This window comes from Scedosporium apiospermum (genome assembly GCF_000732125.1).
Source record: "Scedosporium apiospermum strain IHEM 14462 chromosome Unknown SEQ_SAPIO_0086, whole genome shotgun sequence".
In the NCBI taxonomy this organism is placed as follows: Eukaryota; Fungi; Ascomycota; class Sordariomycetes; order Microascales; family Microascaceae; genus Scedosporium; species Scedosporium apiospermum.
In genome coordinates this window covers 1,709,306-1,720,440 of record NW_015971787.1, presented here as the reverse complement: position 1 = coordinate 1,720,440, position 11,135 = coordinate 1,709,306, and the positions used below count along the sequence as shown (strand labels likewise).

Here is an 11,135-nt window from a genome sequence, read left to right as displayed (position 1 = left end):
AACTCCTTGCATCAAAGTTTCCCATGTGGATCGCCTCTTGCTACTCTACCTCCTTCGTGCGAAGTAGTACTCGCAGAAATTAGTGCGCAAAGTACAAGAAGCCGCAGAGGTTGTCAAGCCGCAAGCCGCAAGCCGCATCTAGATTCTGCAATTGCAGAGTAACTCTCTCGATTTGGTTCTGAGTCACACTATCTAAAGACATCCGGGACTGAGGATTATACTCGGCCCGCCTTATGCAGCAAGCAGACTGTGACTCTTCAATGTTCCTTCCCATTTTCAGCGATTGATGGCTCCGGCTAGAGGGAAGTTGGCAAGAAAAGTACTCGGTACATTCCTATAAGCTTGGGCAAGAAGAAAGCTGGAGAACTGTTGGAAAGAGCACTTGCGGCTAGTGTACCGGGGGCAATGGCTTAGCATGTGATGTCAACTCAAAGATCGTCAATAGAGCAGGATCATCTTGCCTGGGTGGCAGAGCGAGTGTTGTGTACTTCGTGTCCCGTACCTTGCCCCTCGCCGCCGCCACCTTTCCACATGTTTTTCACCTGGCATCCCCGACACATATCCAGGAAGTCACGAGCGCTGGGGCATGGCATGTCCGTGAGAACATGAGAACTACTACGAAGTACAATTGCGCGAATCGATGACGGGCGTTTGATGGTTTACCTTGACATGCTTCATAAAATTCCATGTGAAAGTCGACATGGGTTCATGAAGGTGGGATGTGGCAGGTGCCAGTGCCAGCCAGGTGGGGGGGCGTGCAAATACCGAGACCGCCCAGACCAACCACAACATTGTCCATTCATTGCCCTTCATTGCCCATGTGGGGTATTTACTCGTCTCACATCATGCATGAGTGAGCTCGTCTCTCACTCTCTCTCGGTCTTGCTCAGCATCCTAAGAATCGTCCCACTAGAGTTTGTTCGTTTCATTTGATTTTTCACACCAGAAACACCTACTAAACTAGGCATTGAGACGAGTACCCTTCTCTTCCCCCCCGGATTTTCGCTGTCCCTTCTCCTTGTCTCCCTAACTTATGTGGAGAGAGGATCTAACGAATTTTCCCAGGGCAGCATCTTCTCCAACCCAAGTTCATGGTTGGGGTCCAAGTACTGGAGGCCCACAACAAAGCTAGCGTTCACCCATCCGAATCTGTCCCATTGGTCAATGTGTTAGCCGCGTCTTGGTCCCTTACGCCCAGGGTTCGGAATTTTATGTACTCACCCTTCCTTGGCAACACCCTTGAAGCCTAGGCCCTGGTTTCCATACTCGGCATCGACTCGGTGCGGTTCCGACTTGCGAGTAACGTCGTACTTTTCCACCACCACACCATTATAGTCCCTAGCCGCCGTTGCCATCATGTACAGCCACTTGTAGGCCAACCGGCATGCCTCATTTTCGTACCCGTAGCGCCGAAGGCCCTCCCACGCGAGCATCTGCTGCGGCGCCCATCCGTACGGGTAATCCCACTGCCGCTGAGGCCTGTCCGGCCCGAGCTCGCCCCTCGATGCCTCCGTCGTCGACGTGAGTCCGCCGTAGGCCTCGAGCTTGGGGACCGCAGTCTTCTTGACGAGCCTCTCCGCCTGCTCCTTCGTTGCGACGCCGGCCCAGAGAGTCCACAGCGTCGTGGCGCTCTCGTATCCCGTCTGCTCCTTCTTGGCGATATCGTAGTCGAAGAACCAGCCCTTCTCCTCGTCCCAGCAGTACTTTTGGATCGCCTGCTTTCGCTTCTCGGCGCGCTCCTCCCAGAGAGCCGATGTGAGTATCTCGCCGGGCTGGAGGTTGCTGCCCGCGGAGTATTCCTCGGGTACGACGAGGCTGTCGTCGAAATAGGTGCGGATGGCCTTGACAATGTCCGTCTCGTACTTGTAAAGAAGGCAATTGAGGTCGACAGTCACGAGATCAGCACATCGATTCTCTAGGCGGTAACTCGTGTCGTGGCCCGATTCTCTGATGGCTGTATTCCCGTGTTAGTTTACGTAAGTGTACATGACATGCTTGTTGGGAAGGGGGAGGTGGTGGAAGGATCTGGCAGGAGGCGAGCGAGCGGAGTAAATCTAACCTCGGTCATGTTCAAAGTAGGTATCGAGCTCGGGCTCCTTTACTTTACCCCAAGTATACGCCTCGACAAACTCATCGTAGGTCATGCCGTGTTTCTCGGCATACGGCGTGAGGACGGTACTGAAGTGACCCGGCTCCGTCTCGGGCGGAACGCCAAGACCCTCCGGCAAGTAGCGGGAGAGGCCGGTCCCGGCATCGTAGCGCGGCTCGGCCGTCCAAACGCTCGAGTACTCCTTGATGGCGGCGAGAAGTGCCAGGCGTAGCCACTCCTTGGAGCCCTCGTCGTCCTTGATCCGTTCGTAGACGCGGAGGGTCATGTCGGTAAGGAAGGGCGGCTGGGATCGGCAGAGGTAGTACGACCTGGTAGCGTTGAGGATCTTGCCGTAGTTTTTGATGCAGAAGCAGAAATTGTCAACCATGCCCTTGGCGAGGTCGACGCGGTCGTTGACGAGAAGACCGAGACTCTCAAAGTACGAGTCCCAGCCGTAGAATTCGTTGAACCGTCCGCCGGGGACCACAAACGGAACGCCTCGGAGGGTCTTCTCCCCTGACTTGGGGTCTGTCACCTCTTCCATGGCGACGGTAAGAAGGCCAGGCCTGAGGTTGAGATCGCGGAGGAGCTCGGGTGTGATCTTCTCGGGAAGCATCTGCACATCGAGGCGGATCTCGGGCCGATCGGCGGCGACCTTTTTGTAAAACTCGTACTGCTTCGGCTCGCCGTGCGGCACGTAGATCCTCGGCCTCGGGTCGTCGGTCCAGTCCTTGGGGTCGACGGCGGCGATCTCGACGGTGGAGGCATCGATTCTCCTAGTGAGCTTGTCCCAGAAGTCCTCGCGGATGCGTCTTGCGAGCCGGTGGACGGGATTTTCGTTGAGACGGCTTAGGCTTATGGTAAGTTCCTTGAGGCCGTCATCTTTGGCAATGGTCAATTCCTGAAGGAGGTTGGAGACGTTGTAATGGCCGGTGAGGGTATAAGTGCCGGGTCCGTCTGGCGTTGCTGTGGGCAGTTCTACGGACTAGTGGGTTCAAAGTCACTCCCATGTGAGTAGAAGTCTATCGCTGATCTGCCTGTCCCCTTCGTATGAAGCTTACCATTGGCCCTCCGTCTGCCTTGGTGATTTGCATGTCTTTATCCGTGTCTTCCTGTTCGAGGAGCCTCTCAAGAGTCTTCTCAACATCGAGTTTGAACTCAATGTCTTCATCTTGGCCACCTGTTGGGAATCGTGAGTGTCAAAACATTTGGGGGTGGAGGGTGCGAACCTGTCACGTACCCTTTTTGGATTCCTCGACGGGCTGTTTAGGCTCGTTCACGGCATTCCCACCTTCGTTAGCGCCCGCGGGCACAGCAACTTCAGCGGCGGCCTCAGCACCAGGCTGACTAGTCTCGACAGGGTTCCCCATGGTATCACGATGATAACGTCTCTCAGAACTATAGCGTAGAAGATCTAATGGCCTGGCAACAGGTACAGTGAGAGATGGAGAGCGGGGACTAAACCGCTCTCTAAGAGGACGAATAAGATGGGTATTTAAGCACCTGGAGGGTAGAGCGTACGTCCGTAAGGTTCTAGGCGAAGGAAGCAGAAACGGCTCACTGGCGCGCAGGGATGGAGGAATAATAAGAGAGGAGGGTGGAAATGCGTCAAGGATGGTTCGGGATCTCCACGATGATGGCCTTGGTCCAGCTGAGCGGTTGAGGGGCAGTGCCATCCAAGGACGTCTCTACTGCTCGGCGGTTTTTGATACGATGCATACACTAGTCTTTTTTCTTCTACTGGTTGGGACTGGACGGGACTGGGAACGGGGACGAGTTGATTGGGAAGAATTGGGAAGAACCGGCCACTAGAATGGGAGGGATCGTATGCAGAGTCTGAAAAATCACAGGATTCCTCGCGCAATCACCCGCGTACATTGATCAAAGTCAGGCCGAAGGATCGGGCTGCACAAAGTCTGGGTTTACGAAGTAGTGTGATGCAAGTTTAAGCCCAGCACCAGCGCGAGCGCGGGAGCTTGGAGGGATGGAGAGGGAGCCAGAGCTGGGCAGAGCCAGAGAGGGTGGGGGAGGGGGATCGATGAATGGATCAATCAGCTTTGATTGCTCTCGATCTGATGAGGGGTTCTGACGGAGGTGCCGTCGTCTCAGAGTCTCTTACAGGGATTCGACCCTTGTCTGGTTCGTTACCTCTGGCTTGGCGGGGTTCGAGTGCCTCAAGCACGCCTGCTGGCTGTTATCAACTAGGATCAACCTCCATCGCTCTTTGCGAGCAATGCACTACGTCAATAATATGCTGAACCTCGTAATAATGCGCCGAAGTCGAAGCACAAGCAGAAACAGACGTGGGGATCTTGGAATAAAGTGGAAAAACTCCTGCAGGTCGGAGCCAGATTTGCTGAATCTGACTGAAGCATCCTGGCAGCGGATCAATTATTGGAGGCCAAGAAACCCCACTTCATCCTCCATCCTCCATTCAACAACACCCATCATGCATCGTGAGAAGGGATCTTCGACCTCGTTCTGCCCTCCCTTGGTAGTGACATTAGGATCTCCGATCGAATGTTGACCATCTTGGAAAATCGACCGATGTCTGCTCAGCCGTCGGGGTCCCAAGACCATCCCATAATCACGAACCCTTCAATGTGCCAATGCGGCAAACACCAGTGTTTTTATATGAATCCTTTTGCAGATAAAGATTTGATACTGATGCTGGCAGATGCATTGCGAGAGGTCGAATGCACTGTCAACAGCAGTGCGATCGGGACCGAAGGAGCACATGGCCATCATCTCCCCCATCGTTGCCCCAAGTCGCCCTCGACCTCGGTCAAGGTATTTCGTAACCAACATTGGACGCCGAACTAGATAGAAAGTCCATTGTTTCAAGGGAAAGGCGGACGAGAGAAAAGAAAGAAACTCGGTAGCATTCACCAGCGTTTGAGGTTCGAATAGAGATTATAAAGGTATAATTGTATCTTGAACGGTTATATAAGCTGGTCCAGGAACAAAAGTCACAAAGTATCTCACGTTCCTCGTGCCTAAACTCCAAGTCACGATATCTACAAGCACCTTCACATTGAGAGAAACCGTACCCATGTCATCCCATCCCATCCCATCCCATCCCATCCCTTCCCTTCCCTTCCCTCTCCTCTCAAGATCCCGTTTGGCCCTAGCTGTTTCCACCCCCTTAACCTACGCCTCGTTGCTCTTCGGTCGGCCTTTCGGGTTGTGTTGGAAACTATTCACCGTGACTTCTTCTAAAGTGTGGACTTATATGACGCCTGAGGTTGGCCATGGATGGACTATTCACACTCCTTCAACAGTCACTGATCGACCCCTATCTCTCTACCTTAGTTCCCTGTTGTCACACGCAGGGTTAACAATCCAGATCTACCCAGAGACATCGTCGATGTTGTTGCTATCTAATTATAACTATATATGACCTCCAGTCTTGTTGGACTTTCTTGGACGAACAGAGCTTATGTGCAAAAGAACTGAAATAAAATTAGGAACGAAATTCAAATTTTGAACTTCGAATTCGCATCGACGAAAACAAAAGAACTCTCTTGGTTGACCGAGAAATGGGAGGAATATGGATGAGAAGAGCAGTCGGAGTGGGAGACGGCGGAAACTGCGTCGGTGGTATCTCATTTCGGTTGGAACGTATATCTCAAGCATCCAACATCCGTCCAGCCACCGGCTCCACCGTTGTCGCCTAACAACCAACAACAAGAAGTTAGGAAGAGTTCTGATCTTTTTCTTTTCTCTCCAGGACCGGGAAACGTGGGGCTTACATTGATTATAATTATCCCGGAGCAAGTGCGAGCAGTTGATGTCCATATGGTCCACTCCAAGCGGTAACCTGGGTTCCATCTCCTCCACCTTCGTCACGCAATTCGGAATCCACTCGATTTTGAAGGAGGTTTTCGCATACCGCGGCCCGTTCCCGAATTCCTTGGTGAATGTATTCTCGCCGGTCCACGACATCTTGAGCGGCGCTTTCTCGCACACTTGTGACATTATATCGTACACCCCGCCCTCAGCGGTTTGGAAATCGTACCAGTTGACGTCCTTGTGCTTGAACCTGGGGTGGCAGTGCCGCTCGAACCGGCACAGACCGACCCGGAACTCATCCCACTTATCCAGACGCTGTTTGAGAGTCAATAGCTCTCTTCTTTTAGGGGAGAGGGAGAGAGACGGAGCAGGGGGTTGGTCGTGGGGGGAACCTACTTACAGTTGGCACGTCATGTTCAGGAAGGCTCACTTGGCCAACCTCTCCTTGAGGCCGTGGGAGAGCGAAGACTACCGAGCATGCGAGGATGGCAAGGGCTAGTTTTCGGAGCATTTTGAACAGCGGTTCGAAACGAAACAGCACAATTCCCCGGGGAAATCTAGAGGTGAATGCTAGTAAGAACGGACATCCCGTCCACTGCATCGAAAACAACCATCCTTCGACAGGACATGTCCTTGGTTTTTATAAACTAACAGAGGCCATCATATTCCCCTCATACTGGCTTTATGGAAGCCGGGTACGTGTCTCGTAACTGCCCGGCCCTGCCTGGACACTCCCTGTCCATTGATGATGGGTCAATGACCGACAAAGCTAAAGAGGAGAGAGCAATCTAGTCGGCATCGTGGTACAAAGAAGCCAAATCGACGGAAACCTTTCGTCTGCGTTCTTCCCCCACGGTTAACGACGAGATGATGCCTGCTCCTTTGATGTCATTGGCGCCGATATTCGCCCCTTGCACAACCCGAGCACACGACTCTCGCCGTCGTTGGAGGCGGCTGGAATGTTTCTGCTGCTCCGAGGCTGCTTGAAGTTCCGGTTGGCAGACGATAAAGAAGTATAACGAAGCCGGTTAATCGTTCGCTGCATTGCACGTTCGATTCCTTTTCTTGGACCGGCTTGATCGGTTGGAATTCTTCGTATGTCTGGACTTACCTGCAGCCCAGACGTTCAAGCATCCAACCCCCAGAAATGTTGCTTGCTTCAAAGGTACTGTAACACAAAAAGAAGGCCACGGGCGAGTCAACCCCTGAGCATATCAGGAATGAAGTAAAGTCCGAGGTGTTCAAGCTTCTCCACGCCATGCCCTGCCACTACAGGCTCCGAAGGGAAACCTTTGCCACTACTACAGGGAATATCATGCATGTAAGGGACACTCTCGACTCGGGCAACGACCCGTGTGGCAATACCAAAAGGGACAAAGGCCATCTAACAGATATAGTTCATCTGGATTGTGCTCCATTGCTGCCGCTCGATCCTCACCTTTCCAGAGTCAGGCCCGAGTGGCCAATTAAGACTTGGCTCTCAATCACATTGGGGACGTACATGAAGCCACTTGCTGCGCCTCCACGATGTGTCGTGTCTGCTCCTCAGCGGACGCTCGGTATCCGATATACCGGCCATGAAAGACTGAGGTTGCCTTCAAAACGGCCCATCTCGCCCCAAGATCACGAAGAATGTCAACGGCACTGCCACTTTCAATCATTCTCCCACTCAAAAGAGATTCCCTGCAGCTGCCCAACATAACGTGCCTGTAAGCGAGAGTACCAAACAAGTACCAAACAAGCAAGGACAAACCTGCGCTGCCTATTAACCCATTGCATAAAAACGCCCAAAACTAGTAAAAGCAAAAGAAACACGGCATGACTATCCATTGGCCCTCAAGAGGGGGAGGTCCACGCAATCAACCCTTCAGTCAATCCTCCTGGTCCTGCCCCAAACCTCATCAGCATCCTTTCTCCCCAACGTCTCCGGCACCCTCCAAGATACAAACACCGCCGAACCCAGGGCAAACCCTGCAAAGACAAAGTAGACCCACCCCGCGCCACCCAACCAGCCATTCAGCCAATTGTTGACAATGGGGAAGAACTGCACAACCAAGAAAGTCGCCGTGTAATTGGACGCGAGGCACCACGACTGCGTGGCGCCCACGGCCTCCTGCCCCACGAGCTCCGACGCCATGATGAAGGGCACGGGGCCGAGGCCGACGGCGAAGAAGCCGACAAAGAAGAGCACGGCAAGCGCTGAGAGGATCTTGGCGCCAAAGGTGATCGAGAGGGCTAGGGCTAGGGAACTAGATCCTTGGCCGATGATGGAGATGAGGAGGCAGGTCTTGCGGCCGATGCGGTCGGGGAGCGGGGAGCAGACGATGGTCATAAAGAGGTTGACGCAGGAAATGGCAATAGTTAGTAGGGCTGAGCTTATGGGGAGCAAGTCGGCAAGCAGCGATACTGAATACACAATGATGGAGTTGATGCCGCAGAGTTGCTGGGCGAACATGATTCCTACACATGCGATGATGGCGGGTCTGTAGAGCGGGTCCCGGACGACCTGAATGAAGCCCAGATGTCCTACAGGACCCCCAGCAAGTCTGCTGCCAATCGTAGGTGTAGTTGGAAGATCCGAGCCAGCTTGACTGAGCAGGCGTGCATCCTCAGCCGCCGCCACATCATCATCGTCGTTGTCATCCTTGGCCCAACCCTCTACCTCCTCGCTGATATCAAAGGTCTTGCCTCGAATGCGCTGCAGCGTCTTCCTCGCCTTGGCACTCTTTCCATGAGCCGCAAGCCAAGCCGGGCTCTCAGGGACTATCACCAAACCGAACGCCTGAGCCGTCGACAGGAACAAGCCGATAGCAAGGATCCATCTCCAAGCGTTTCCGTAGCTCAGGAAGTAACCCAGCGTCTGAGTAGCCAGAATGCCGACATTGATGGAGACTTGCGTCATGGCACCAAAGATGCCGCGCTCCTTGGGTGGTGCGACCTCGCTAATATAAAGCGGAACAATCACGGTCGAAGCACCAGCTCCAAGGCCCGTAATAAAGCGTCCCGAGCCCAGTACGAAAACGCCCCCGGCAACGGTTTCGAGAAGAGAACCAATGAAATAGGACAGAGCCGTCAACCGCATAGCAGGGAGGCGACCTTTCTTCGACGATATCGGGCCGGCGGAGAGGGCTCCGATGAGACCGCCAATGGTGAAGACGGAGGATATGGTCGCGAAGGTGGCATCGGACATGGGGATACAGTCGGGGAACCAGGGTGATTGGGAGCTGGCCTGCTTGTTATGCGAGGGCTTGACGGAGGCGAACCAGTTGGCGGCTCTCGCTAGGAGAGCGACTCCGATGGACTTCTTTTGGCAGGTGACGACATCTTGCGGCGCGTTGAGCTCGGCCTGGAGAGTTAGGTTAGAAAACACATCAGCATTTAGATTTCTAAAGCGTGTGTATCCGGGGAGGAGGCCTTTCGCTTGCATGGGACTTCACGGGGAAGGTCATACGTACCAGGTGATATCCGAATTGGAGGGGTCCAAGAGTCGAGATGAAGACCAAGAGGATGAGGTATACGCTCACCTCCCGAATGCACTGTCTCAAGGAGGTCGACATGATTGCAGTGGTATTACTTGAGGGATGGACGATGCGAGGATGAAAATGCTGGGTCGTCAGGTCTCTCCTCCTTGGTGTTGGATGGGGGAGCTGAGCTGAACGAGGAGCCCTGGTCATTGACCAGTGGTCTGTCCAGTGCAGACTGGAGGATTGTCAGACAGCACGAGGTACAACCGTACCACGATGAAGCTGATTACACGGTGACGCGGGGCGTCGAAGACACTGTGGAGAGCTTGCTTCAATTGACCTCTAAGTACGAAGTACGAAGTACCTACCTGTGTATTTTACAAGTACTGCCCAGCGCATTCCCTATCACATGGGGATCCTGGAAGCTCCTCTTCCAAGACAACTGGACTTTGTTGGTTAACCAGCTTCAAGGTTATTACCAAGTAATACACAGGTACGAAGTATGCAGCGGCCCAAATAGTCTATTCTCAAGACAACTCAACGCAAAAGCAAAATGTCTGAAAACGGTCGATACCCAATCCAATAATTCCATGGGTACTTGAGGTATTCGGCGCTATAAATGCGAGATAAAGGCCACACCAGCTCAAGTTTTCTGCTCAATTCCAGCTCAGGCGCTCTTTGCAATTTCCCTCTGCACGGTCGTCTCAAGGTTCTCCAAATCCTCATCCCGCAAATCAATAGCCTCGTTGTCCGTCTTATCGTACAACGTGCCGCCCTCAGCCCATATCCTTCGAAGGGTAGCTAGGGTAGCCCAACCCTTTCCTTCCTTCCAAGCATCGTCCTCGAGCTTGCGTAGGTCGTCGAGGGAAGTGTATTCCACCTTCCACGGCTGGCCACCCGTCTGCTTCTCGAACTCAGCCAGGATCTCCTTGGGTGTTACCACAAACGACTGGATCTTGACGGCTCGGTCGAATGATGCCTCAGGATGTTTCAGAGCCGCGACCACACCCTTCCCAACACTGTAGAAAAAGGAAACGTGTTAGATTATTGCCTTTCTTTTCCTTTCCTTTTTTTGGTCTTGTTTCTTTTCCGTGGGGATGCAGCAATTGTGCTTCGTAGGCGAAGAGATGGGTTGCGTAAGACTTACTCTCTCATGGTGGTGAACCCCACCTTGCCATTCCCATCCTCGACCAAGATGGCCCTCTTATTCTTCACATCGAACCCTCCAATCCTCTCATTGAAGCCGGGCAGCGTAAAGTACATATCCACATAAGGCCCCGTGACGAGGTAAGTGGGCTTAACCCTCTTCAGCTGCTCCCTCGCAAACTTCCTCACCTTCAGCTTCAGCTGATGCGGCTTCTCCGTCGCGCTCTTGGGCCCATACTCGATATCCGTGCCGTACTCGGACGGGAAGAACCACTTGACGCTGCCATTCTCCTGCTCGTCGGCCCACTGCAGCAGATTCGTCTGGTGGTCGAGGACGTTGCGGCCGACGGCCGAAACCACCGTGTCGATGTCCTTGTAGGCGGCGAGGACTTGGTTCTTGTCCGTGACGTCTCCCGTGATGACGGAGGCGCCGCGGGAGGTCCAGTTCTTGAGGAGGTCGGCCTTGGTCGAGGCCGTGTTCTCGCTCGTGAAGATGGTGACGTGGGGGAAGGCGGGGTTCGCAGACAGGATGGCCTCGGTGATGAAGTATCCGATTTGCCCTGTAGCACCGAAGATCAGGATCCGCGAGGGTTTGAATGAGGTCATGGTTTCTGTTTTCCCCTAGGCCCTGAGACTATACTACT

At 53.6% G+C, this 11,135-nt stretch overlaps 4 protein-coding genes across 4 annotated transcripts; all 4 read right to left on the bottom strand.

The window, feature by feature from the left end:
* Nucleotides 1-1,031: 1,031 nt before the first annotated feature.
* On the bottom strand, nucleotides 1,032-3,459 carry SAPIO_CDS2705 (Neutral trehalase; the record flags this gene model as incomplete). Its single annotated transcript, XM_016785658.1, has 5 exons — nucleotides 1,032-1,149; nucleotides 1,222-1,954; nucleotides 2,060-3,074; nucleotides 3,151-3,269; nucleotides 3,330-3,459. 5 exons carry the CDS (start codon nucleotides 3,457-3,459, stop codon nucleotides 1,032-1,034), a joined length of 2,115 nt encoding a protein of 704 aa, XP_016645034.1.
* Nucleotides 3,460-5,694: 2,235 nt separating this feature from the next.
* SAPIO_CDS2704 (uncharacterized protein) lies at nucleotides 5,695-6,392 on the bottom strand (the record flags this gene model as incomplete). The annotated part of the gene is made up of 3 exons (XM_016785657.1): nucleotides 5,695-5,762; nucleotides 5,842-6,196; nucleotides 6,282-6,392. The coding sequence occupies 3 exons, from the start codon at nucleotides 6,390-6,392 to the stop codon at nucleotides 5,695-5,697; spliced, it is 534 nt and encodes a 177-aa protein (XP_016645033.1).
* A 1,356-nt stretch (nucleotides 6,393-7,748) lies between these two features.
* SAPIO_CDS2703 (Uncharacterized protein) lies at nucleotides 7,749-9,438 on the bottom strand (the record flags this gene model as incomplete). The annotated part of the gene is made up of 2 exons (XM_016785656.1): nucleotides 7,749-9,227; nucleotides 9,337-9,438. 2 exons carry the CDS (start codon nucleotides 9,436-9,438, stop codon nucleotides 7,749-7,751), a joined length of 1,581 nt encoding a protein of 526 aa, XP_016645032.1.
* A 574-nt stretch (nucleotides 9,439-10,012) lies between these two features.
* Nucleotides 10,013-11,097, bottom strand: SAPIO_CDS2702 (uncharacterized protein; the record flags this gene model as incomplete). Its single annotated transcript, XM_016785655.1, has 2 exons — nucleotides 10,013-10,364; nucleotides 10,493-11,097. The coding sequence occupies 2 exons, from the start codon at nucleotides 11,095-11,097 to the stop codon at nucleotides 10,013-10,015; spliced, it is 957 nt and encodes a 318-aa protein (XP_016645031.1).
* Between the last annotated feature and the right edge of the window lie 38 nt (nucleotides 11,098-11,135).